At 54.3% G+C, this 27,048-nt stretch overlaps 1 protein-coding gene and 1 long non-coding RNA gene across 6 annotated transcripts in view; one reads left to right on the forward strand and one right to left on the reverse strand.

Moving 5' to 3' along the window:
* Positions 1-16,166: 16,166 nt before the first annotated feature.
* LOC134476895 (uncharacterized) lies at positions 16,167-20,121 on the reverse strand. The gene is made up of 2 exons (XR_010048686.1): positions 19,883-20,121; positions 16,167-18,726 (listed from the first exon to the last, which is right to left on the reverse strand). It is a non-coding gene; the product is annotated as an uncharacterized LOC134476895 (long non-coding RNA).
* Myh14 (myosin heavy chain 14) overlaps positions 19,688-27,048 on the forward strand; it is a 58,673-nt gene continuing 51,312 nt past the window's right edge. For 2 of the 5 annotated variants that reach the window (XM_063253172.1, XM_063253174.1), the window contains exons 1-2: positions 21,286-21,411; positions 23,783-24,181. In XM_063253172.1, coding sequence (XP_063109242.1) covers positions 23,786-24,181 — 396 coding nt within the window. In that variant the 5' untranslated portion in view covers positions 21,286-21,411; positions 23,783-23,785. Of the gene's footprint in view, positions 19,743-21,285; positions 21,412-23,782; positions 24,182-27,048 lie in introns of those variants that run through there. The other 3 variants (XM_063253175.1, XM_063253176.1, XM_063253173.1) reach the window with 2 other exon arrangements.

Consider the following 27,048-nt stretch of genomic DNA (forward strand, 5'->3'; position numbering starts at 1 on the left):
AATTCAACGCCAGCCTGGGCTACAAAGTGATTCGAGATCAGCCTAACTGCATAGTGAGACCCCGTCCCAAAAGACAACAGATAAACACGTAGATAGATAAGGATGTCATGTGAAGACATCCGTCCCTATGGGGACGAGGCTGTGTGACGGGGAAGGCAGAGACTGGAGTGTTGGTACGAGCTACAGTGTGACAGTCACCAGAAGCTGGGAGAAGCAGAAAAGGGTTCTGTCCTCCAGGTCCCGGAGGGGAAGCGCGGCCCTGCGACACCTCCCTGTCAGACTCCAGAACTCTGAGACAATAAATTTCTATTGTTCTGAGCCACCCAGCTTGTGGCGCTCTTTTATGGCCACCAAATTTAGCATGTGTCACCGCCTGCGTTACTCATCCTGCTTACTGCGTTTCTCTGCTTGCTGGGCTGTCAGGTCCCCGGGAGAAGGTATTGTCTGGCCTGTTCGCCCGCTCTGTCCCCGAGGACCAGCACGGGGCTTGTTCTTAGATGGCGCTCCGTCAATGATGGGCAGATTTATTAGGTAATGCTGAAAGCTCAGTGAGTACCTTATTTATGCCAAAGCACTGTGGGGGCAGACAGAGAGAGAGAGAGAGAGAGAGAGAGAGAGAGAGAGAGAGAGAGAGAGAGAGTATACCTGAGGCCCTGCTTGGCCCCGGCCTGTTCATCGTCTAGGACAATTACAAAGCATAGACAAAGATACCGAGACAGCCCTCCGTGGAATCGGGACCAGAGGAAGAGGCCATGGAGAGCCAGCAAACACACTGGCAAGGCCCAAGCCATCAGGACCCTTGTGGAGGAGGAGTCAGGATTGAGCCTTAATGGGCTGTATTAATGGGGTTGAATGATGCTCCCCAAAGTCTTTATCCCTGGTAGTGGACGTGGTCTTACTTGAAAACAGGGACTGTACAGGAGATCAGTTCTAAGACAAGGGAATCAGAATGGGCCCTTCCTGCAACATGACTTTCTGGTGTTCTTTCTGGAGTTTTTTGGTTTTGTCTATTTGGTGTTCATTTGAGACAGGATCTCTATGTAGTCCAGGCTGGCTCTGAACTCATTATGTCACTGTTGTTGTTCTTTTGTTTTGTTTTTTATTTTGAGAGAGGGTCTTCCTATGTAGCCCAGGCTGGCCTCAAACACATGGCAATCTCCTGCCTCAGCCTCCTGTGTGCCAGGATTACAGGTGTGCACCACCACAGCCAGCTCAGTTGCTCTTATTAAAAGGGGAAAATTTAGACACAGACACATATGGAGGGATGATAAGGCTGAGGCAGGAGGATTGCAGGCTTGAGCCCCATCTCACACAAAAAGCAGGGCGAGGCTGGGGATATAGCTCAGTCAGTACGAAGACCTTAGGGTCAAGGCCCAGCGCTTGAAGGGGGAAGGGCAGATCAAAGCCGTGAGGTAATCTTGCCACTTTCCTGTGAACGAATCTGGATGTGTTCAGTGTACACCGATGCCTCTGCCATGTCCTCTCTGCTCTGGGGTCTCACTCTGCCGTTAGTGTCTCGGCTCCCTGGTGACTCTGACCCTGACAGCTCCTTGGACTTTTTTGACCTTTGTGACCTTGACTCTTTTGAGGAGTGTGGGCCCTTGAGCCTGTAGAACGACCTTCAGTTGGATTTGCCTGGTGTTCTCCAAGTGTTCTCTTTAGGGTTAGGGACCTCACAGCAGCAAAGACACCCTGATCTCCTCATGCCCTGGAGCCCTGGGGTTGAAAGGCGCCGTTACTGGTGATACCAATCTTGATCACTTGATCATGATGCTGTCTGCCCAGATTCTCCCCTGGACACCTAGAATTCCACACACAGAATTCACATGATGTTAGCTTTGCCAACTCTTTTCCAGCCCATGTGTACCCGTGATGTGCTAGGCTCTGTCCAACATATCGTGGCTAAAATGAGATGGTCGCACCATCACTAGGAAGAATGACAGGCAGAAAATGCAGGAGTTCAGCACAGGATGAGGGCTGGGCTGTGCAAAGGAGTCAAGAGACTTCTTGGGAAAGGGTGTTGATGTTTGAGTAGGAGTTCACCCCAGGGAGGAAGAAGAGATTCCTGCATAAAGGGAACTGCACCACTGCAGAGTTCACAGACAGTTTCGAAAGCAGGGGCCCAACGCACTCCGAGGTCTCTTCCCGATGGCGGCAGGTCCATGGTGGGTTGGAGTTGAAAGGGGCCCACCGCCTACTGTGCTGTTCACCAGAGGAGAGCATGGCTGAGAAACCTTCTTTCCTGCTCCTCTTGTTTCTCTGAAATAGAGATATGTCAGATATTGCAGTCAAGAAAGTACCTGGCACTCAGTAGATGCTCATTAGAGGCAGTTACGTATTTTTTATAAAATGTAATGAGTACTTACAGCATGCCAGATAATTATTATCACGGTTGGATGGCTTTTTTCCCATTCTCTCATCTCTTTGATTTTCTCCTTTTCTTCACCCCGGGTGTGAAGACCAGTGCTCAGCATAATAATAGACCTGTGCCGCGGTAGGAACAGCCTGACCTCGAGGGGCAGGTTGGTTCCCCGGGAACTCCTAGAGCTTTCTATGGGGAGGGGGGGAAGGTGACCAAGGTACCAGCCACCAGCCTCACTCTGTCACTTACATGTGGCCAGTGCAACTGAGCATGAGCACTGAGACTTCATCTTTAATTCCTCTCTGTCTCCCTCATTGGAGACTGCACTGAATTTGAACCCAAGACCTTACATGGGGCTCCCCTCTCAGCCCATTTTTTTTTTTTTTGTCTTTTGACACAGGGTCTCTCTATGCAGTTCAGGCTGGCCTTGAGCTCACTTTGTAGCACAGGCTGCTCTCAAACTCACAATGATCCTCCTGCCTCAGCCTCCCAAGTGCTGGGATTACAGGCATGAGCCACCACGCCCGGCTCCATTTTTATTTTTTATTGTAAGATGGGATCTTACGAAGTTGCCAAGGTAGAACTTGAATTTATCATCCTCCTGCTTCTGCCTTCCAAGTTCTGGGATTACACCAACTTAATTTGATTTAATTTTAATTTTTTAAAGTTTTAGCAGCCTCATGAGACAAGTGATTACCATGTTAGACAGTGGGATTCTAGACTAAGCCTGCTCCCCCCGGGAAAGGAAACTTTCCCCTCTTCTATCCAAAGATACAAACCCTGGAAGCCTACAGAGGGAGCAGAGCAGAAGCCCCGGAAAGATGAGAAGGAAAGAAATCCAAAACAAGAGAAAACTGAGAAGTTCCTGCACGGGTGAAGTAACGTCAGGGACATTTTTGACACTTACTATCAAACAAAAAAAAGCACGCATTCCTCTTGGAGCTTTGTTAGAAAAAGACCAACAGGGCTGGGGATTTAGCTCATTGCTGTGAGCACCTGCCTGGCAAGTTCGTGAGTTTGATCTCTGGGATCAAAAGAAAAAAAAAAAAAGACAAACAACCTGACCAAAATATGTGCAAAACATGTGAACAGAGAACACCTTGAGGAGGAAATGCCAGTGTAGGTGGCAGCCAGATGAGGGGCACACGTCTGGAATCCCAGCCCTTGGGAGGCTGAGGCAGGAGAATGCCAGTCTGAGCCCAGCTTGGGCTACAAAATGAGGCCCTGTCTCTCTCAGGAAACCACAAAGAGCAAACCAACAACAATAACAGCAACAAAACCCCAGCACCGCAGACACACCTGAGCTGCGGTGATCAGTGTCTTGGAGACGCGCGGGGCTGCGGTGCAGGGCTGCCCGCCGTTCAGGAGCTGGCAGCCAGAGCCGGGAGCCGGTAGAGGACGCTGGACGCGATTTACAGGTCCGCGAAGCCGGCACCAGTGGGCAGTTTGCCGTAAGTGCGGGGTGCTGGCATTGCGAAATTCGGCCCATCGGTTTGTTTTTGTTTTTCGGATTTCTGAGGCAGGAGGACGGCCAGGGGCTCCAGGTCAGCCTGGGCTCTGCAGTGAGTTCAAGACCAGCCTGAACTACACAGTGAGACCCTATCGCTAAAACCCAATAATAACAATAATAATAAAATTTGGCCATCGTTGTTATTTCATTATCTTACAATCATTACACAAAACTACATTTTAAATTTTTTTGTTGCAGTGAAGATCTAGAGACCTATTACACATAATCCGATAAAATGTAACTTAGCAGAATTGCTAACTTTATTTTTTAAATTGTGGTTACGTATTATAAAACTCCATTTAGTAGCAAGGCTGAAGCTTGGTCCCGTTGAGCAGCCGCCCCTCCCCCACCCGGGGCCTGGGGAGCCCCTCCCCCACCCGCCGCCCACCCGGAGCCTGACTTCCTGGCCTCATGGAAGTGGTGCCTTGCTGTGGCTGGTTTACAGAGGACCCCCAACTTCCACTGGGTTACGTTCCTGGAGTTCCCTGGAATTGTGAAACACTGCGAATTTCAGATATAGTCTAAAAAATGCCTATTTTTATAGTTTAAACCCTAAATGCGCTCCCTCTGCCGCAGTGACGTAGTTTAACTTAGTAGAATAATGTATAATAAAGCCTTAGAAGGTGCAGGCATTTTGGCCGCATCTTAGGGTAAAATGCAGGCCTGCCACCTGTTAGGAGGCAGACAGGCCTGGGCACCTGCCCCAGATGGGTTACTGGGCAGCAGCCAATCAGCAACAAGGAGAACTGAATAACGCTCTCCGATTGGCTACTCGCAAACCTCCCGTTTCCCCCCTGCCCCCATTACAGCGTATATTTGCAGTTTCCATGAAATTTTAGAGGTATTTCCCCAAGCAATTATTAGTGAGGCTCTAAGGAAAAATCCGTAAATGCAGGAATGGGGGCGGGGTGCCAGTAATGCTGTATCTCGCTTAAGATCGTGTCCTTGGTTCTGTAGCGTGGGTTCCTTTTCAAGGCTGAGTAATATTCCACTGCAGGTCCAGACCACCTGTGCTCTATCCACCCACTCTTGGCAATTATCTGGGGGTGCTTCCACCTTTTGTCCATTTAAAAGTAAGGCCGCTTATGAATGTGAGGGTACAAATATCTGCTCAGTTCCTACTGTTGATTACTTTGGAGATATGCAGGATCACATTGTGAGTCTTTGCTTTATATCTGACACACGGCAACTTTTTTCCACTTGGGCTGGGCAGTCTCAGTTCCGCCAGGCGTGCACAAGGCTTCCTCAGCCTAGGGCCACGCAATGGCTAAGAGCCAAGTGCAGGGAGCAGCCTGGATGATGCCAGACGAGAGCGGCACTGTCCTGGCCCGAGCTTGTGGGCTGGGAGGGAAAAGTGGACCCGACCCAGCTGCACCCTAAGCTGCCATGTGGGCCCTCGACACAGGCTGGCACCTCAATGCTGCCACTGTGGAGCCAGAGCCCCAAACCCATGTCCCCAGCCGAGGGGACAGAGGAGACATCCAGAGAGGTGAGACCAGAGAAAAGGTGGAGAGCGGACAGAAGTGTGGAGAATCTCCCATTCAGAGGGAGCCCCAGTGGCAGAATTCCATAGCCCACAGGAACATTTTATCAGCGTGATGGATGGCAAGGCCCACGGTAGGAGCCTGATGGCTCTGGAGGACGTGGATCTCATGGGACTGCTTAGAAAGTACCATAGGTGCAACTGTGTTCAAAACACATGGAACGGCATTCAAAGAACACTCCTGTAATCCCGGTGCTCAGGAGGCTGAGGCAGGTGAATCGCTGCAAATTCAAGACCAGCCTGGGCTACAAAGTGAGCCCAAGGCCACCCTGAACTGCATAGCAAGACTCTGTCTCAAAAAGGTGGAAAAAAGAAAGAAAGAAATTACATAAGACTTTTGCACAAGTATCTATATACAGTGAATATCGGGTAGATCCGTATCAGCAGCACGGTAGTGAGATTAGGACAGAGATTGCTCAAAAAATTAAAACTAGAAATTCCACTCGACCCTGCTATTCTCCTTCTAGGTATCTTCACAAAAAATGTTAAAGCCATGTGGGTTCCCATGTGTATAGCAGCACAACCTGTAATAGCTAAATCTTGGAAAGGGCCTGAGTGTCCATCAACAGATGATGGATTAAAAAAAAGTATTTACACAGAGTAGTGAAGTATTATTCTGCTATAAAGAGGGATACATCTGAGTTGTTTGTAGGAAAATGGATGCATTTTGAGAGCACAGTGTTAGTGTGAGAGCACACCAAATGCACAAGCTTGAATATCACGTGGTTCTGTTGTATGAGAAACTCAAAATGTAGATAAACAACAAAATATAAAGCATAGTATAGTGTAAGGAGATGGACCTTTCTATGGGCCCTGATCCGCGCCCCCCAGGGGCCTGGTGAGGACAGGGGCACCTGGGGGGTACCCTGTGGGGACACAGTGTGCTGACTGCTCTGCACGCAGCCCCAGGAGGGCGCCTCCTTCGGCCCGCCTGTTGAAGCCTCACTCTCGGCCTCTTTGGCCTCCAGGGTCACAGGAGAATCCCAGTCGGAGGAGCTGTAGCCGCTCCCCAGCCCAGGGGGGCTGCAGGGTCCCCTCCTCTGCTCTGCCGCAGCCCCCCCACACCGCCCGTGACTCCACATGACACACATTTGCTACTCGTGTTCCTGGGGCCAGAGTCCAGGCCCAGTTGGAGCAGGACTCGTCCCCGCTGGGCAGCACCCTGGGCAGCTCCCAGCTGGGTGGCTGGAGGTCCACGTGGCACCCTGTGACCCGTCTCATCCCGGTGCAGCCATGTCTGACTTTCTCTTGCTCCCAGCACGGGACCGCGCTTGCAGCCTTCACGCCGAGCATACCCCCAGCGCAGCTTTACTTTGGAGACAGCATCTCACTAAGTCACTAAGCTACACAGACTGGGCTCCAGCTCTCGATCTTCCTGCCTCAGCCTCCCTGGTGCTGGGTGACAGGTCTGTGTCACCACCCCTGGTTTTTCTCTGACTCCTGTGATGACCCTGAGCCCCCCAGACAGTGAACCTCTTCACTTACATCTACAGCACATTAGGAGCCCCATTCTCAGGCTGGCTTTGAACTCAGTATGTAGCCCAGGCTGACCTCGAATGTGCCATGATCCTCCTGCCTCAGCCTACCAAGTGCTGCAATGACAGGTGGGCACCACCACTCCCGACTGACTAAAACTGCAGGGACGGGGTGACAGGGGAGTGACTGTCTGACGAGACTACACAGGGGCGGGTATTACCCCACACTGCCCGCCATATATTCATTAATGATCCACTGGCCCTTATCCTCGCTCTCGCCCGCATTGCATGCGGTCAGGCAGACGCTTCCGAAGGTCAAGGGACACCAGCCCTTAGCCAGGCTCTGAGGAACCCGAAGCCAAGCGACCCGGGTCCTGGCCCTCCAGGAGGAGTCCCTGGCCCAGTGGGGGAGCCAACAGGTGAGTGGGCCGTCCATTCCTGGGGGTCCTGCAGGGGCAATCAGGGAAAGCTCCCTGGAGGCAGGGTCTGGGGCAGTGCCTTTCCCAGTGCCACAGACTGATCTTGTACAGTGATGGTATTGACAATGTTAACAACCACTGACGTCCAGCGAGTGCTTGCCATGTGCCTAAAACATCGGTCCGCATACTACCTGACTGATTCATCTTTTTCTTTCTCTCCCAGTACTGGGGATTGAACAGAGAGCCTTTTCTCTGAGTTACATCCCTGATCTCCCCTTTTTAATTTTTTGAAACAGGGTCTCAGTAGACAGCTAAATGGCTCAGGTTGGGCTTAAACATGAGATCCGCCTGCCTCAGCCTCCCAGAGGGCTCTGTTTCCAGGGTATGTCACCATCCCTGGTTCCATGCACTTTCTGACAGCTCTAATAGTCCGGTAACTTACATCAGCACCCCCTGTCTACAGGTCAGGGGAACCGAGACATAGACTGGGTTCCCTGCGCTCCAAATGTACCTGCTCTGAGCCGGGCTTGGAGGTGCACACCTGTCATCTCAGCCCTGGAAGACTGAGGCAGGAGGATAACTGTAAATTCAGGGCCAGCCAGAACCATATGGTGAGACCCTGTCTCAGAAAAATCAGAAACCAACCAACCAAACAAACATAAATCCTACAGAACACACCTTGCTCTGGCTCAATGGGTGACCAGGGACTGAGTCTCTATGTAGTGAGACTGTGTCACAGGGTAGCAGAAGGGGCAGCAGGAGCCAAGAGGAGACCGACTGGTCACGGCTGGGGACGCGGTTTGGGGAGAGCTTGGAGGAGTCCGTTGGCGAGGGCTGGAGTTTGGTGTGATGAATGCATGGTACGCTTGGCTGTATCCCGTCTGCACCCTGCTCCGGTCTCTGGCTGCTTCCCCTATAGCCCTGCATCCCTGCCAGGCCCCAGGCCCCTCAACTCTCAGGTATGCGCAGACTTGTGGAGCCCACACAGTGTGGCTGTGGTAATTCCATCTTCTAAGCTGACTTCGAAGGTGACTTGTATCCTCTAAGTTGTGCCATAGACCCTTGCGTGTCTCTAGGCAGCCCAGGCTGCCCTCAAACTTGCGGCCATCTTCCTGCCTCAGCCTGCTGAGTGCTGGGAGGCCAGGCGTGTGCCACCATGCCCAGGGACCCCGTGTTTTTAGGGTCTCTCCCTGGTATTGTGGAAGTCTGGTTTATTGCTTCTAGCATGTCGCGGGGGACCCCACTGCTGTCCCCTTATCTCTTCCCCACATAACAGAGCCCAGGGAGTCCCTATATCCCAACTGCAAACCACAGAGCGGCCCAGGGTGTCCTCTCGCCAGCTGCCCTGCCTCTCTGTGGAGCCCCTCAGACACCGTCTGGCCGGGTCCCCGGGGTAAGGCGTCCCATCATTTACGGCAGGTCTGGAATCCTTGGTGACACTGAGCAGGCAGAGGCCGTGGGGCGATGTCACCTGTGGCCGAGAGCCCAGAGTCCAGGGGCAGGGATTCCTCCCCAGGGCAGGGCTGCTGACGCCGGCCGGTAATAAATACTTAGCTGCTGTGGTTTCTTATTCATTTTCCACCTGAGAAGGAAAGCGGGGAGAGGCCTGGCCACGCCCGCGCCACTGTCCCTGGGCGGACTCCTGGACCCCGACGCAGCCCTTGCAGGCATGAGGAAGCAGGAGTGGGGTGTCTGCCGTGTTGCGATTGTCAAGGGGAAAGACCTAGAAAAACACCTCGAGCCCAGCCAAAGGGCGACATGCTCCTGGGGCTCCAGGCAGCGAGCCTGGACTCTGGCCCGGGGGTGAAGGAGGGCTGGCCGCGGAGCCGGAGAGGTCCCCAGGACTAAGTAAGAGGGGCGAACCAGAGTTCCCATGTCAGGTGTCACCCCATTTCCACCAACACAAGACACCCCAGAACAGTCCTCCACTTGGATCCCCGCCCGGCTGAGAACCAGCCGTGGCCGAGCGCTGTGGTCAAGGTGTGGACGGTCAGTGGCTTTGCTGCTCTGTGCTGGAGTGACTCGGGCCTCTCAGTGTGAAGGCAGCCGCAGGCCACAGGCGGGGGCAAGGCAGTGGCTGTGACAGCCAAAGTGATTTGCATACACAGACAGGTAGGCCCGGCGGGGCTAAGGAAGGTTGCTTGCAGATCCCTGATGTGAATACGTGGACAGTGTTTCTGGAAGGATCCACAGCAAAGTACCGTCAAGGGAACACACCTGGGTGGGGAGGGGAGGGAAAAGTTTCCATCTCGTGTAATCAAAGTCTTAATTAAACAATAAGAGAAAGAATGCTTCAAGCCAAGCGTGGAGTGGCACATCTATGATCCCAACACTCTGGGAGGCTGAGACACGAGGTTCACAAGTTTGAGCCCAGCACAGACAATTTAGCAACTGAGCAAAAACTTGCCTTAAAATTAAAAAAAAAAAAATTTTTTTTAAAAGATTATGCTTGTTGCTCAGTGCAAAGGCTCTGAGTTTAGTCACTAGCACTGAAAAAAAGCTTTAAAGATATCTTTGGTGGCCTCTCTCCCCTCCATATGGTAAGGTAGCTACGGTTGTGTTAGCCAATGACAGACGAACATGAAAGTCGGCAGAAGGAAAAGCTCTCAGGCCTCCTACAGGCTCCAGGGGAAATTCTCAAAGGGTACATTTCTTTCCCTTATTTAACAGATACTTTCCAAGTGCTACCTGTGGGCAAGGAACTGGCCTAGTTGCCAGGGACAGAACAGAAATGTTATCTTGTTTCCAAAGGAGCCAGGCAATTCCTAACAAACAGTACACACATCTGCAGGTTAAAACTGCTGGGGAAACTGAGTCAGAAGAGGGTGGGTGCAGAGGAGTGGTAGCCTGGGGGATGGCTAAGGCACTAAGCTTTCCTTGTGAAAGTCGCTTTTGAGCAAAGACCTGAACATGGCATGCTCCAGGCAGATGAATAGCATGTGCAAAGGGCCTGGGGTGAAAATGTGTGCACTGCATCTGGGAGGCAGCTGGGGCCAGTGTGCATGGAGTGGGGAGTCACTGGGAGACAAAGTCAAAGAAGGGACTAAGGGGCACGTCCTGTAGGGCCTTGTCATCCAGGACAGCTCTGAGCAGCAGGCACGGGAGCTGACTTGGCTTCTGACACGGTTCCTGTGACTGGCATGTGGGAACAGAGATGGCGTCGTGACTGGCGCAGCCCCCCAGTGAGACAGGAGACGCTCTTGTGGGCGACAGTTAACTGCTGCTTTATTTACACGGGCTCTGGTTTATATATTTGGCCGTGACCAATCACAGGCTGCCACGAGGAAGCAGGGCAGGAATGGGATGCAGGCTCTGGCTAATGTATCCAGCTGTGGCTAATCAGGAGTTGCCACAGAGTACGGAGTGAGCACGAGGTGTGCACGGGTTGGCTAATTTAAAGAGGGACGTAGCACATTGCGGAAGCTGGCGTGGTCCTTAGTCCCGGGTGGGGTATGGTATGTTGAGCGCCTGCGCCCAACATCTCCCCCTTTCTTTATAACTGACGCAGGGTCTCCAGAGGTCGGTGCCCCTCGTGAGGCGTCATGCTGCGCAGTCATGACAGTACCTCACTACTCATTGGTGCTGTTTTGGAGGGGGCGGGAGTATTGTTTTATGAGCCCAACCCGCATGCTCATCGACTTGGAGACCGGGGTGTCTCCTGGCCAAGGATGACACCCCCTGCAATGCTTTGCTCCACACTTGTGTCACAGCATGGCGAGCCATGCTGCCGGGCTTTGACCAGATTCTACGACCAGCAATGCTTGTTTGATGATTATTTTGTCCCTATTCCTTTGTCTGTGAGTCCAACAGAGCAGAAGTAGACTGCCAAATGCGGCAAGTGTAGCCATGGTAGCCAGAGCCCCTGTTCCTGCCCATTCCTTTATGAAAGCCAATTGGAGAGTTGGCCCGAGCTGGATCACAGGAAACTCGTCTGAGTCCGCCATAACTGGAACCGGTGTGAACTGGAGTACCTGCATAACAACAGCTGAAAGTGTACTGTTATCCCAACATTGTAACATATAACAGGTTGCGGTGGAGCAATTTGGAAAAGTCATACTTGTGGTGTTTATGGTGGCCAGGGAGAATCCCCATAATATCTCCTGGGAGTATCCATCCAGGGGGTCACAGGCGGTAAACTGGAGGACCCTTGCCCAGATAGGGGTGCAGAAGGATCCCTGGGGCCTCCGAGCTGGCGCGCCCTTAATCGCGGCGGGCTCAACTTAGGCCCCCTGCAAGATGCGGGTCGGGAGGTAGAGCCGTAGGTCTTATACGGGGCGGCCCTGGGATCCCGTACTCGCTTTCATTGACCCATTTCTCTGAGAAATCCTGTGTTGCAGCTTATTTATGGCCTCAGAGTAGGGCCCTCTCGACTGCGTGTGTGTGACTTCCCCTCTTTCGGTGGTGTCTGCATCCACCATTTTGTATACTTTTTCTTCCTCCCCCTCATTATCTGACGAGTCCTCTGTTTCTGGGTTGGGTGCGGTCGCCTCGCCTGCAGCACTGGGCTCACGAGATTGCTCGCGGGAGGATTCTGCCTGATGGTAACCAAGCGCCATGGCGCTAGCCCTTATATGGTCACGACAAGAGGTGTCTGCAAGGCAGCTTCTCACCACTGCCCAAAGGGGTCTGACTCCTGGCTCCAGGAGGCCATTTTCTGCTGCAAAGTCAAGATCTCTCCCTAATTTATCCCAGCTGGGGATGGTAATGGACCCCGTGGGACCAAACCAAGGTGCTACCTTATCGACCTGATCGAGGAAGTTTTGAATTTGTTCTCGTTTCATTTGTAATCCCTTTTCTCTCAGTAAGTCGCCCAAAGTGACCGACAGCGGCTGAGTAGCGGTGTTACCCATGTTAACGGGAATTTCAAGAGTTTCTTTTTATTTTTATTTTTGTTTCCTTTTTCCTTTTTTTTTTTTTTTTTAACAGGGACAGCTTAGTCCCCGCGCCCCTTTACGGCGCCCCCAAAACCTGCCTCTTTACGGCCCCCGGAACTCTCTTTACGAGTTCCTGACCCTTGCGACGCGTCCGCCCAAGGTTGCCCGATAGCCCCCGCCATCCAGCCCGGCAGCACTCAATGCCTGTTGCGTAGCACCCGCTACCAACGTTGAGCAGTTTAACCTGTCAGCCCCCGCCCGCCGAGTAGCCCCCGCTATCGGCGCTTGACGGTTTTACCTGTTAATGTCTCTGTTCCGTCGGAGAGAGAGGTTCGTTCCCCATACTGTCGGAGAGAGGGTTTCAGCGCTCCCCGTACGGGCCACCAGTTGACCGGCGCAGCCCCCCAATGAGACAGGAGACAGGAGACGCTCTTGTGGGCGACAGTTAACTGCTGCTTTATTTACGCGGGCTCTGGTTTATATATTTGGCCATGACCAATCACAGGCTGCCACGAGGAAGCAGGGCGGGAATGGGACGCAGGCTCTGGCTACCATATCCAGCTGTGGCCAATCAGGAGTTGCCACAGAGTACGGAGTGAGCACGAAGTGCGCACGGGTTGGCTAATTTAAAGAGGGACGTAGCGCATTGCGGAAGCTGGCGTGGTCCTTAGTCCCGGGTGGGGTATGGTATGTTGAGCGCCTGCGCCCAACAGTGTCATAGTCCCTTATATGCTGCCATGACAGAAGACCACAGAGTGGGTGACTCAGAATGGAAAGCTTGTCACAGAGAACCCAGTACCATTGGGCCTGCAGCTGGTGAGAGCCTCCCACCCAGGCCACCACCCAACACAGGGGACCACACAGCTCCGAGCAGTTGGTTGGGACCAAAAGCTGGTTTTAATAGCGCATCAGTTCTCGCGATGACTAGCCCGCTCTCACGAGAACTGTATTAATCCGGGAGGGCGGAGCCCTGATGATTTAATCAACTCTTTTTAAGAGCGTCACGAGTTCAAACCCAGCCTGGGCAATTCAGCAACTTATCGAGACCCTAGCTCAAACTAAATGGGGCGTGGGGTGGCTCAATGTGAAGACCCTCGGTTCAACCCTCCAGGACCCCCTCACCCCACCCCACAAAGGTCCTGGCTCCTAATATCAGCACAGGAGCAGTTGTCAATATTTTCGGTGGTGTTCAAATCCAGGTTCGAATTACAGCTCTGCGGGCCCACCCATGGGAGCTGGGGTCACCCCTGAACTCTCCCAGCCCCCTTTTCTCCCTCTGCACTGTGTCTCAGTGGCAGGTAGGTGTCTGGGTGACCTCAGAGGTGTAAAGTCTGTAACTCGATGGGCGCACACACTGTCTCCCAGGGAAGGCCTGCTGTAAACAGTGCCTTCTCCCAAAGAGGAGGAAAAATAACGAACAAATCCACAGCAAAATGTCATCCGGGGCAGGAGGGTTGGTGAAGGGCAATGAACTGAGTTGGTCCTGGAAAATGGTGCTCCAGTGTTTGAATTTTTTCCCACTTTGCAAGATATAAAATTGCTTTAGTGTTTAAAAACTAAGGATGGGAGGCCAGGCGTGGGGGTGCACACCTGTAATTCCAGCACTCAGGAGGCCGAGGCAGGAGGATCGTCTCAGGTTGGAGGCCAGCCTGGACTGCATAGGGTGACTCCATAGGGAGACCCTGTGTTCAATCTTTGGTGAGAGAGAGAGAGAGAGAGAGAGAGAGAGAGAGAGAGAGAGAGAGAGAAGAAGAAGAAGAAGAAGAAGAAGAAGAAGAAGAAGAAGAAGAAGAAGAAGAAGAAGAAGAAGAAGAAGAAGAAGAGAAGGAAAGAAAGAAAGAAAGAAAAAAGAAAAAAACCAAGGACCGGAAAAAAACCAGTGGTTCTCTGCTCCAGGGTCTCCCAGTTCGAGGGCCAAGACGCTAGAAGCTCAGACAGGGAAGGGTTCGTGCTTGTGCCAGCTCGTGTGGCTGTTGCCTAGTGGTCACTCAGTTTTTGCCACAGGAGCTTCTCCCTCAGGGCAGCTTTCTTTATCAAACTGCCAGAAAAGAGAGCTGCGTAACATAAATCAGCCTTTTAAAATCTAATCATGGAAATGACATCCTGTCACTTTCACCTCTCTAGAAGTTTCTCTCCTTCATAAAGAGAAGAGAAATAATATCTCATCTCGGAAGCTTGTGATTACTACTGGGCCAGCCAGGAAGAGTCAGAAATGCCTTCTTAGAAAAGGAAACTTTTGAGGTGGGTTTGGAGGTATGAATAGGAGCCCGACAGATGTCACAAATCATCTTTTCATTGCTTTTTCAGGCACAAACCTCTTCTCAGGCATGCTGTGTTCCAAATCTTGTGCTAGGAGGTCCTCGGGACCTACTATCAGTCTAATCTGACCTTTTTGGAGCTGTCAGCTCCAGGATGAGTCAGACCTAAGCCCTATACTCCAGGGCCTCCAATCTGGTTGGAGAGGCAGAGAAGGATTCAGGGTGATCATGGCTGATAAAAGGAGGACAGAGTGGACAGTGGACTCCTAGAAGGTCAGCACTGAACGGGGCCTCCTTAGCGATGCAGACCTGGCCCCTCGCAGACCCTGCACCAGGGCACAGCCCAGCCCAGCCTGCTCAGCCCTGCAAACCCCTTGGTGGCAATGCTGTCGTAGACTTCTACCATCCCAGAGACCTCTGCTCACTTCTCATGCATGCTGTGTCCCTTTGAAGGCACTCCATCCCACAGGCCATGAGGGGCTGTTCAGGCTGGGTCAGAAGGCACCGGCACACTGACCTTTCCAATCCATGTGGCCGGAGCCTCCTCAGGTCAGAGGAAAAACCGGCAGGGCCAGATGGGAGTGGGTGAAACCAGAGCCCTCTGCACACCCAGGCACAGAGGGGGCTTGTGCAGTTGACCCAGGGCAGACAGCAGGCAGATGGCACAACATGTGCAAAGATGTGAAGAAGAAAATCCATCCATCTGTCTGTCTGTTTATCCAGCCATCCATCCATCCATCTGTCCGTCCATCTACCCATCTAACCATCCAGCCACCCATCTACCCATCTGTCTGTCCCTCTGTCCATCCATCCATCCATCCATGCACCCACCCATTCATCCAACCATCCATCCATACATCTGTCCATTCATCTACCCATCTAACCACCTAGCCAACCATCTACCCATCTGTCTGTCCATCTGTCCATCCATCCATCCATCCATCCATCCATCCATCCACCCATTCATCCAACCATCCATCCATCCATCTGTCCATCCATCTACCCATCTAACCATCCAGCCAACCATCTACCCATCTGTCTGTCCATCTGTCCATCCATCCATCCATCCATCCATCCATCCATCCATCCACCCATTCATCCAACCATCCATCCATCCATCTGTCCATCTATCTACCCATCTAACCATCCAGCCAACCATCTACCCATCTGTCTATCCATCTGTCCATCCATCCATCCATCCATCCATCCATCCAACCATCCATCCATCCATCCATCCATCCATCCATCCATCCACCCATCCACCCATCCATCTGTATGTGCATTTGTCCAGTCATTCACCCATCCACTTGATCATTCATCACTGTGTGTCCGGGCTTCCGTCCATCTAACCATCCATCATCTATCCATCCACCCATGCATCACTCTGTATCTGTGTATTCATCTGTCCACCTGCCCACCCATGTGTCTGTGTCTCATCTGTCCACCACTTAAGCTTGAGCTGCCTGCTCCATCCGCGTGCTCGCTTTGGCATCTGCTCAGCATTATGCCTTCTGTTCATCCTCACACCTGTTTGTCCATTCAGATGATCACAGCCCCCTCACCCATCCAGCCATTAATCCCTCCACCAGTCACTCACCTGTCCATTCACTCATTTATTCATCAATACAAACTGCTGATGCCCTTTCCCCAGTGTCACCCACTATGTCACACAGATCCACCCCAAGGTCACCTCTTCAGAGAGCCTTCCTTGACTCCCCTCTCATGTTTTTTTTTAAAGTTTTTTATTTAATTATTTGATATTTGAACCAGAGACTTATTTTGTCCAGGCTTGCCTCAGACTCCTGGTGATCCTCCCGCCTCAGCCTCCTGCATGCTAGAATGATGAGCATGCCCGGCCCTCGTCCTCTCTCTAAAATTGCATCCTGGTCTCCTGCCTCTGCCCTCCTCTGCTTCCCTCTCAGCACTTAGCCCAGCTCCCTATACCCTGTCCTCCTGTGGTCAGTGTTGACCCCAGGGCACAGCTGTTCACTGGACCAGACAGACAAGCATCCTTGCCTACACAGAGTTGCCCTTCTAATGAGGGCATCGCAGTACATAATGACCCTGAATGTCCAGGAGGCAGGAGGATGCAGAAATTCTGCAGTAAGAAGGCACAGAGCACGATGAGGTGTCAGGGTCCAGGGGAATGAATGGCTTGCTGAAACTGCACAGAAAGGAGGGTCAGGAGATGAGAGGTCAAGTAGAGAGACTGTGCAAAGGCCCTGTGGGAGGATGGAGCAATGAGGCTGGTGTGGCTGAAGCACTGTGAAAGAGTGAGGGAGGCAGGGACAGAAGGGGCTGGAAGATGCACAGATAAGGACTTGTGGGCCATAGTTCAAGTTTGCTTTCATGCTGAGTGTGGCTGGAATTACAGCAGGATTCTGAGCAGGGGAGGAAGAGGTTCTGACTTTGGGGTGAACTGCATAGGTAAATCACCCTCTGGACTTCACAGGAGCGGGTCTATGTCTCTGTACCTGCTCTCTTCCCAGTCCAGGGGTCCAAGGACCAAACTGTCCCCGTTGTGCCAATAAAGTTTTATTGGAACAGACCTGCTCATCCTTTACGCCTGTCTTCGGCCACTTTCACCCTGCAGAGGCAGACTGAGCACAGAGCAGGTGCTGCCAAAAGCCTGCAGAGCCGGGACTCTTCCCCCTGCCCCTTTACAGGAAACTGCCAACCCCTGTCCGGAGCAACACCCAGCTCACAGCGGGCAGGGAACCAGTGTTTGTTGTGGCAGAACTGTGCCTGCCACTCATCATGACCCACATGAGGCCAGCAGCTTGCCCTTGTCTCACAGCCAGTTCTATCTCCGAGTCACGTGTGCAGAAACAACAGCCCAGTGGCCAAAAATAAAATGCTGGAGTATTCATGTCTTTGCCACAGGGAAAGCCTCAGGCAGGACTCTGGCCAGGGCCCGAGGTGAAAATCAGCAGCCTGCTTTTCTCTGTAAAGACTCAGGCTCTTGGTCCCCGCCTCGCAATCTGCCACAGAAGCTGCCCCCCCAATTTGTTATTGTTGCTGAAACAAATTCCAGCCAGGCCTGGTGGCCCGCACCTATAATCCCAGCACTCGGGAGGCTGAGGCATGAGGATCTTAAATTTAAACTCAACCCGGACAACTTAGGGACTCAACAAGACCCCGTCAGAAAGTAAAACTGTTTCTTAAACTCTCTTCTCTGCAGACAGCAGCCCTTCCCTGCTTTTCCTGTCTTCTTCCCTTCCAACTCCAACATTTCAGCATTCTTCCCTCACTGCCTGTGCTCCTGCGCACACCTGTGCTGGCTACTCCGTCTGCTCGGGCACTGAGTTCTCCCCGAGGGTGGCTTAAGGGGCGGCCTCAGGGCCGCCAGGGCTCACAGCTGACAAGGGCCAGCTCGATGGGTCCCCACAGGAGCAACTCCGGGCTTTGAGGCTGCGGTCCACTGACTGGGATGGAGCGTGGATGGATGGAGGCTCAGAGGCCAACTTGGTAGCAGCCCCGGCCTTGGCTCTCTGGGTCTCGGCCTCTGTCATGGTTTCATGCAGTGCTCTGAAGCCAGGCAGTGCTGGTTCAGATCCAGGCTGCAGCTGTGTCTCAGTGTGGTCACTTGTAAAGTGGGTGTGATGACACTGTTTCCCCTGCTCAGTCATGGGGAGGCTTGTGAGACCGACTGCAGAGAAAGAAGGGCTTAGAACTGTGTGAGCGCTCAGTAAACACTGGTGATGATTCTAATGCTAAGAGCAGCATGCAGATCGCAGAAAACCTTTAGCAAAGGGAAGTGATGTGGTCCATTTCTCCATAGATTGAGCAGAATAAGTGTTGCCTGCAGTTACCAGGCAAGTTGAGACGCTTGGGAATGATGACATCACTAGTTGCCAGGTGGATTTAGTGCTAACTGGGGTTGATGACATCACTGGTAACCAGGCAGATTATGATTAGACTACAGATTCCAGAGCTGCCTTTTCTATTTGAAATTCTGCTGTGTGCCAGCTCACACTCTTCCCTGATTCCCTCATGCACAGGATTTGCAAAGAAGTGGGAGGTGGCAGAGGCACTGGGAGTAGACACTTGAACAAAGATCCTTGTCTTCCTGGGACTTATATTCTGGTGGGGAGACCTGACACATAAATAACAGTATCAGTGTCATGAGGAAAACAAAGCAGGGCTTAGCAGAGATATCGAGAAGGGAGACTTTTGTAAAGGTCATCAGCCCAGTTGGTTGGTGCAGAAATAAATCAGCGGGGCTGGGTATGTAGCTCAGTGGCAAAACACCTGCCTGGCAACTTCGAGATCCTGAGTTCAATTCCTGGTACAAAAAGGGGGAAAAAAAAAAAAGCAAGTAAATAAATAGAAAGAAATAAATCAGCGATCTTAACAAGGGTCAGGCCCACACTGCCATCTGGGGGGTGGGTTCAGAGGAGCCTTGGCTCTGTGACCTTAGGCTGTTTCCTGTCCCTCTCTCATGCCTCAGTTTTCCCATCTGTGACTTGGGAACCATTGCACCACATTTGGGCGCAGCATAGTGATTAAAGGCTCCGATGCCAGAGTCGGACCAAGAGACGCCCCACCCTTGGCCTGCAGCACGTTGGCTCTGAGACTTTCGGCAATTACCGCCCTCCCCTCAGCGTGGGTTTACCTCATCTGCAAGATGAGGATCTTAATGGCACCGATTGCAAGGGGTTCGGTGAAAGGGTTAAATGAAATCATGCAGGTAACGCATTTTCCACAACTGCTGGCAAACAGCAGGTGCTCCATAAATGACCGCTATTACTGATAGTATCGCCGCCCACGCCTCCCCGCGGGAAGAGAGGCTGGGACAGTGCCTGACCCACGGTTGGCGTTCGACAAAAGTGAATTCCCTCCCCTGTCTCTCCTGCCGCCGGCTCTCGGGGGACCCAGGCATTCCGGCCTCCAGCCGCCCCCCCACGCCGAAACTCACAAAGGGCCCCGTTCATGCGCTGCACACAAAGCGTCCCATTCACTCAGTCCGGGTGGGCCTCCTGCTCGCGCCCGCCCCTCCGCGCCTCTCCATTGGACACCTTTGATGCTCGTCAGGCCTGGGGTCCCGCCCACCACCCCAGCAGCCGGCCTCCGCTCTCAGGCCAGGTTCTTTTCCCACGGCTGGCATCCTTCGGCAACTTCTGATTGGCCTAGCCTAGCAGCCGCTCTTCTTGATTGGCGACCGGTGCCCCCGTGGGCGGGGCCGTAGCTTGCCGCAGCGGGCCCCGATTGGTCCCCGGTGCGCTTGTTGGGGCGGGCCCGCGCTACGGCCCCGCCCCTCTTTCTCCCCAGGCCGAAGCCTCCGGACAGCCCTGGACGCCGGTGAGTGCCAGGGGTCCGCAATCTGCCTGCCGGGGCCGTGGCGCAAGAATCGCCCCGGGGAGGCCGGAGCCTGGGGGCGGCGATCAGGGCCCTGGGGCCCAGCGCTAGAGACGGAAGGGGGCGGTGACGCGGACACTCACCTTGAGCGCGCGGCGGGCGGCGGGCGCGGGGTGTCGGGTGGCCACGCGCCCCCCACCCCGAGTTCCCACGCGGGCGAGGCCGGGTCCAGGTCCCGGCTGACGTCACCGGGCCTGCTCCGCAGGCAGGGAAACTGAGGCTGTCTTTGGGACCTTGGGCAGTTTAATACCTGAGTCATGGCCTGCAGGCCCCCGCCCCCGGGATGACAGCGTCTGTGTCCTCCTGAGTGGAACCGCGGGCCCCAGGGAGGAGTCGTGACTGGCAGAGACAGGGCTGGGGAGGGGACACGTTTGAACACCTACGATGTGCTTGGACGCTTTTATTCTTTTTATTACTACTAGTATTTAGTTTTTTGAGACAGGCCTCAAACTCGCAGCAATCCTCTTGCTTTAGCCTCTCAAGTGCTGGAATTACAAGCGTGCGCCACCATGCCCGGCATCAATGCTTTTATTTTGTTTTATTTCATTTCATTTTATTTATCTTTTTGATACCGGGGATCAAACTCATGGCCTCATGCTTGCCAGGCAGGTGCTTGTGCCGCTGAGCTAAACCCCCAAGCCCAATGCTCTTATTTTTGTAACTAAAATCATTTCCTTCCGTTATCCTATGAAATCGGGTCGGGTTATATTTTACCCATTTTACAGAGAGGAACAAGGGTAACGGAGGCAGGGGCCACAGTGGCACGAGGTGGGGAACACACGGAGAATAAACCTGTGCCTTCTGGAAACCTTCTTAGTCCCGGAGCTGGCCCCTCAAGAAGGGAGTGTCGGGGCGGTGTAGACAGGGAGGTCGGTTGCAGGTACCACTTGGTGGGAGGAAGGTGACATTTCTGGGGACCCCCTTATGATACGTTGTTCCCAAGTGCGGTCCCTCAGAATGGCAAGTGGCAGTCTGGGCTCACATCCCAGTTGGCCCTATTACTGGGTGACCTTGAGCTCGTTTTCTGGCCTTTCCGCGTCTGTTTCCCCACTAGAGAAATGCAGCTTCCTGTCATGTCAGAGTGCTCGTGGCACTCCATCTCCTTATCACTCATGAGCCTCAAATCAGACAGCCAGAATGACTTTCTGTCATCTTCTTTGGTACTCCGTGGACTGTATGGTCCCACTTCCAGAGCTGAGAAAACTGAGGCTTATAAGTGACCAGGCCCCGACCCGAGCTCCTTCTACATGTCGTTTTATTGATTCCTGGACCGCGATTCCCAGTCAGGGATTCGAACCGGGGGCGTCCTCAGCCCTCTGCTGCTGGCGGGCGCTGACCTTTGCGGGTGGAGGGGGAGGAGCCCCTGGTACCGCTGCCCACCTGGCCGCGGAGCGTCCTCCGCTCTCTGGTCGCTGTCCAGGGCCCTGCAGCTTCAGGACCCGCCCCCTCCGGAGCTGCAGGTGTGGGTGACATCAGAGCCCGGCCCCCGCCCTGCGACGCGACGTGGCCCCGCCCCGCGCTGGACCGCGGAGGAGCCGTACCTGAGCACCCGAAGAGGACGGGGATCCCCGCGACCCCTCCTCGGCTGCCGGCTCCCGCTCGCGCCCCCAAGGTAGCCCGGGATCCGCGGGGTGAAGGGCTCGCAACACGAGCTTTTGGGTTTGGGGGAAACGGGGTTTTCCACTCCTGGACCCCGGAGGGGGGCTAGGGATCAGGTATCCCGGGTCTGAGTAAGGTCTGTGCTGTCAGCCTGGACTCTCCGGTCTTCAGGGAAGACAGGGTTGGGGTCAGAACTCTGGGACTGGGGTACTGACCCCCAGTCTAACGGGGAGGCCAAGCTAGACCCCGGGGTCTGAGGGAGGAGGCTGGGCCTGGCTCTCCGGGTCTGACAGGGGAGGCTGGTGTATGGGTCTCTGTCTGGGGGAGTGAGTGTGATCCCCGTTCCGAGGGGGAGGGCTATTCTGGACTCCTGGTCTGACACTGCTCCGAGGTCAGAGGTTGCAGCCAGCAGCCGAAACCCCTGCCTCAGGGCGGCTCCCCAGCTCCTTTCTCTTTGCCTGCAGTCTCTGCCCCTCCCAGGGCAGGTGCTGTCACCTGCCTGGGTGACCGTAATGAGTCCTGGCAGAGCATTCTTGCTCGCTGAGGCAGGCGGGGTGGCCCAGGGCCCAGCGGTTCCGGCCAGGCCTGCAGGCACCCGCCTGCTTGTGGTTCGGGCTTCTGTAAGCCCAGGCCCCAGGCCCAAGGAGGACGGCACCGCCTGGTCTTTGTGTTCTGGTCTAAAAGAGGATGGGCTGGGGCCTCAGGCTCCGGGGCCCTGGGACCCTGGGCTCCTGGATCCACCAAGGGAGGCTCGAGGCTGGGCCGTTGCAAAAACTCCAAACCCTCCTGGTCAAAGGCCACCTGTGCAGCAGCAGGGAGAGGAAGTGGGTGGGGCAGGTGGGGGGTAAAGTCCCGGGGAGCTGGCTCTGCGTATATCAAGGCCATCCCAGAGGTCTGAGTGAGCCCTAGCTGGTGGGGCTCAGGGCTGGGAGACACACTGCAGTTTTCAGGGTACCGGGCCAGGAGGAACCGAGGAGGGAATCGTGCGGGCACTTGGTGGCCAGGGCTGGGCCTCTGTGTAGGGTCTGTAGAGAGCAGGAAGGGGCCAGTGCACTCGGGGGCAGGTGGCTCACTGCTCTGCATGGATGGCCCAAGCCGAGTTCTGGGCAGCCAGAGACTTGGGCAGCCAGAGCCCCCGAGTGCTTTATCCTGGGGCTCCAGGACCCCTCCCCAGTCCTGCGCAGTGACTGGCATGGGAGCGGCCACTGGGTGCGGAGGACTCAGAGGGTATGCAGGCACTAGGGTCAGTGCAAGAAACCAGGAAGGCATTAACCCAGGAAGCAGGTGTGGTAGAGGAGTGACAGGGGGCCAAGAAATCCAATGACAAAAATCAGATCATTTGTGTCTAGGGACTCACACTGAGTAAAACTCGAGGTTAGTTTTGTTTTTTGTGTTTTGGAGACAGTCTCACCATGTAGTTCAGCTTGGCCTTGAACTCGATGTAGAGTGACCTTCCTGCCTCAGCCTCTCCAGTGCTAGAATTACAAGAGATGGGCCATCGCCGTCTCTCTTATCTCACCTGTCACCCACTTCCCTTCCACCACTTGGTTGTAGTCAACCAGGCACTCCTCAGTGCCCTGGACTCCAGGGCACATTCCTGCCTCAGGGCCTTTGCACTGTCTATACCTATTTCCTCCCAGCACCCCAATGGCTTCTTCCCTTCACCTTGCTCTGGTCTTTGTTTAGAAGTGCTGCATCGGAAAGGCCTTCCCTGGATACCCCAATTAGGACTTCAGCACCTCCAGCCTTGAACCCCAATTAGAACTTCAGCACCAGTTCGATCCCTGGTACCGATAAAAATGAAAAAGACAAAAAAAAAAAAAAAAAAAAAGAACTTCAGCACCTCCAACCTTAACACCCATATTCCCTGCTATATTGCTTTCATGGGCATTTATCATTTAAAGTACTATGTCATTTACTTATCTGCCTTTTTATCTGTCTCCTAGGATTAGATCAGCACTGTCCAATATAAACATAATGCAGTCCAGTTGTGTAACTTAAAATTTTCTAGTAACCACATTTAAAAAAAAAAGTCGAGCAACACCAGCACTCTGGGCGGCTGAGGCAGGAGAAACCCAGTCAGGGCAACATAGTGACTTAGTGTGATCCTGTTTAAAAGTTAATAAGATTTTTTAAAAGCTCAAGATGTAGCTCAGTGCAACCATGGGGCTGTCCCCAGTACTGATACCAAAGGTAGATTGATGTAGAAACAAATAGCATCATTTCAGTATGTCATCAGGTATAAAAGACACCATGGGTCATGTCTTTCAGGACCACTCAGATTTTGAAGCCTTTCTTCCTTCGTAGTGGACGGGATTGAATTTGCGATCCTCCTGTCTCAGCCTCCCGGAGAGTGCTGACGTCGTCCTCTTCTCTCTCCGCAGACCATGGCGGCTGCGACGCTGTCGATGTCCGGGCGCAAGGCGCCCCCCAGGCCGGGCCCGGTGCCGGAAGCCGCGCAGTCCTTCCTGTATGCGCCGCGCTCCCCGGGTGCGGGCCCCGGCGCGGGCGCCCCGCAGGTGGAGTGGACGGCACGGCGCCTGGTGTGGGTGCCCTCGGAGCTGCACGGCTTCGAGGCGGCCGTGCTGCGCCACGAGGGCGAAGAGGAGGCCGAGGTGGAGCTGGCGGAGAGCGGGCGGCGGCTGCGGCTGCCGCGGGACCAGATCCAGCGCATGAACCCCCCCAAGTTCAGCAAGGCCGAGGACATGGCCGAGCTCACCTGCCTGAACGAGGCCTCGGTGCTGCACAACCTGCGCGAGCGCTACTACTCCGGCCTCATCTACGTGAGTGAGGGTGCTCGGGGGAGGGCCAGGCCCTGGGTTAGGATCCCAGTATCAGCCCGGTACAAGCATTGAACCCACGGCCTCTGCGCTGAGCCCCATCCCTAGACCTTTTTTGAATTTTAAGTTTTGAGATAGATTCCCTGGGTTGGGTTCAAATTTGAGATCCTCCTGCCTCAGCCTCCCAGGGTGTGCTGGGATTACAGGTGTGCACCACCTTGCGCAGGTAACTGATGAGAACCAGTGAGAGCTCAAAACTCCACACTCCCGTTAACTGGCTTGTCTCCTTAGGCAAAGGATGGTCTGTTATTATCCTCAGTTTACATGAGAGACAGGACCAAGGCTGGGAGAGATACAGCACAATAAAGACCAGCATTTGTTAAGCGTTTACCAAGTGCTCCTCCAAGCCCTTTATTTTACTGATGTGTGTATTTATATTCTTGAGGCAGAGTCTCACCATGTAATTTAGTTTGGCCTTGGACTCAGTATGTAGCCCATGATAGCCTCAAACTCCCCGAGATCCTCCTGCCTCAGCTTCCTGAGAGCTGGGATTCCAGGCATGCACCAACGTACCCGGTGGCTTCTCCCAGCGTTTAACAATGCCCTGTCTCAGGGAGTTTTCATAATCATAAAGCAGCCAGTCCCTGGTCTACAGATCCTGAACGGGTCGCCAAGTTCCTTGATCAGAGCCACCCCGGCAGACGTGGCAGACCTGAGCCACCCAGTGCAGGCCTGGGACGGGGGAGGGGATGGATGCTGTGAGCTCGGTGTGCATTGGTCCGTCTGCCCCCGTCTGTCCCAGCGCTGTCTCCAAGCTGAGCCTTCCTGCCCGGAGCCATTTCCACAGCTCCCCAGGGGCGTGGTGCCAGCATCAGCTTCTCTTCTTTAATGAGCTTCCAGGGCGGCTCTCGAGGCCACCGAACGCCATTAAAGAGAACAAACAGGCTCAGAGAGGGGGACAGGAATGTCGGTGGCTGTGGTGGAAACGGGCGGCATGGGTGGCTGGCAAATATTTATCAGACACTTAGGCTGTGCCTGCCGGACGCTATCCAAGCACCTGAGTCCTTAGCACCACGCAGGGACGGCTGAGCCAGCCTGCCGCAGGAATGTCAAGTGGCCGGGGTATCACAAGGCCGTACCCTGGAGGGAGCCCAGCAGGCAGCGGCCCAGGCACAGCCCCACTCCAAGCACCACAGGTGCCCTGGGAGGTGACAGTGGACTCGGGCAGGGCACATAGATGAGGTCCGCCGCCCTAATCACAGTGCCTGGCTCCGGCCCATGGTGCATGTGGCGTGGTGGGGGATGTGAGTTTGGATCCAGGCTGCCCGGAGTCCGTCACAGCTCTCCTAGCCTCAGGGCAGAGACCTGGGCCCCGTACACTGCCAACCTGCTCACTGTGCCTGCTGTTTATTTCCATGCTGGGGATGGAACCCAGGACCTTCATACTAAGCTCCATCCCACCTCTTTTTTATTGTGATGATGTTTTGCTAACCCCTAAATTACCTGGGTGGGACTCTGATTTTTGATCCTCCTGCCTCAGCCTCCCAGGGAGCTGGTATCACAGGTGTGCACCACAAAGTCTGGTTAAAGAAATACCCTGCACCCTCCCGGCCACCCTGGAAGATGTCTGCTGCTGGCGTTGGCATCGGGCAGGTGAAGCATCAGAGCCTCAGAAAGGGGACAGATGGTGGTGCATGCCAGTGATCCCAGCACTCAGGAGGCTGAGGCAGGAGGGTCACCATGAGTTTGAGGCCAGCCTGGGCTACATAATGAGTTCAAGGCCGGCCTGGACTAAGTAGCGAGGACCTGTCCCAAGAGGAAAGGAAGAAAGGAAGAGGACAGGCCTCGCAGGCAACTAAGCCTGGCTTGGCCCAACACCAGGCTTGGGTCCTGGCCTCTGTGCCAGGAAGGCCGTTCAGGAAGTGCCACTCCTGTCCCCACAAGATGAGGATGTGAGACTCAGAAAGGTTGCTCCTCCATCCACTCTGCTGCAAAGCGTCAGGACCGTGACTCAAGCTCTGCCCTGCTTGTCTAAGGACCCATGTTACATAATGTTTGTTGATTTGACTAACTGGTGGTAGAGAGAGTAGTACTGCTCCGTGGGAGGTAGGGTGCCCAGGGCTCCATCTTTGAACTTCAGATGCTGAGTGTCTCAGTCTCCTCACTGGAATGTGGGGGTCAGGGAGAGCCCATTTAAGGATCCCAAGGCCTTTCATTCCAGCCGGGGAAAATGAGGCAGAAAGAAAGCAAACCCTAGCCTGACGTGGTGGCACACAGGCCTGTAATCCCAGCACTTGGGAGGCTGAGGCGGGAGGATCTCTGTGAGTTCCAGGCCAGCCTGGACTATATAGTGAGACTTTGTCTCAAAAAGACAAAAAGAAAAAAAAAAAAGTAAGCAAGCAAGCATCCCTTTATGCATTGACGCACCGCTGGAAAGGGCCGCATCTGGCGCCGCCCCAGGACCGCGTTGGCGGGAGGTGGGCAGAACCCGGCTCCCGGGAGGCAGCGGTAACTCGAGCATCCCGGGCGAGACTGGGCCCGGCTCCCGCCTCGCTCCTGCCCTTAATCCCCGGGCCTTTGTGATGCGTCTCCCCGGGAGGAATGGGGGCGCCGAGAGCCGCTGACCGAGGAGGGCAGCCCCCCACCCCACCCCCGCCACCGTGCTGGCCCCGCGACACGGGCCTCGCCGCCCCTCTCCCCGGCCCGGGCCTGTGGCCAGCTCCGATTCCAGCCTTCATGTCGCCCTGGGAACGGGGTGTGGCTGGGGGGAGGGCTTGTGGGGGGCTCCCCGCCAGCCAGGAGAGGGGGCCGGGCGCCAGGCGCGTGAAATACCCTCCCGGGGAATGCGGCCAGGTCGCCCCGCCCTCCAC

This window comes from Cavia porcellus, unplaced genomic scaffold (genome assembly GCF_034190915.1).
Source record: "Cavia porcellus strain 051 isolate PalLab524CR breed Dunkin Hartley unplaced genomic scaffold, mCavPor4.1 scaffold_7, whole genome shotgun sequence".
Classification (NCBI taxonomy): Eukaryota; Metazoa; Chordata; class Mammalia; order Rodentia; family Caviidae; genus Cavia; species Cavia porcellus.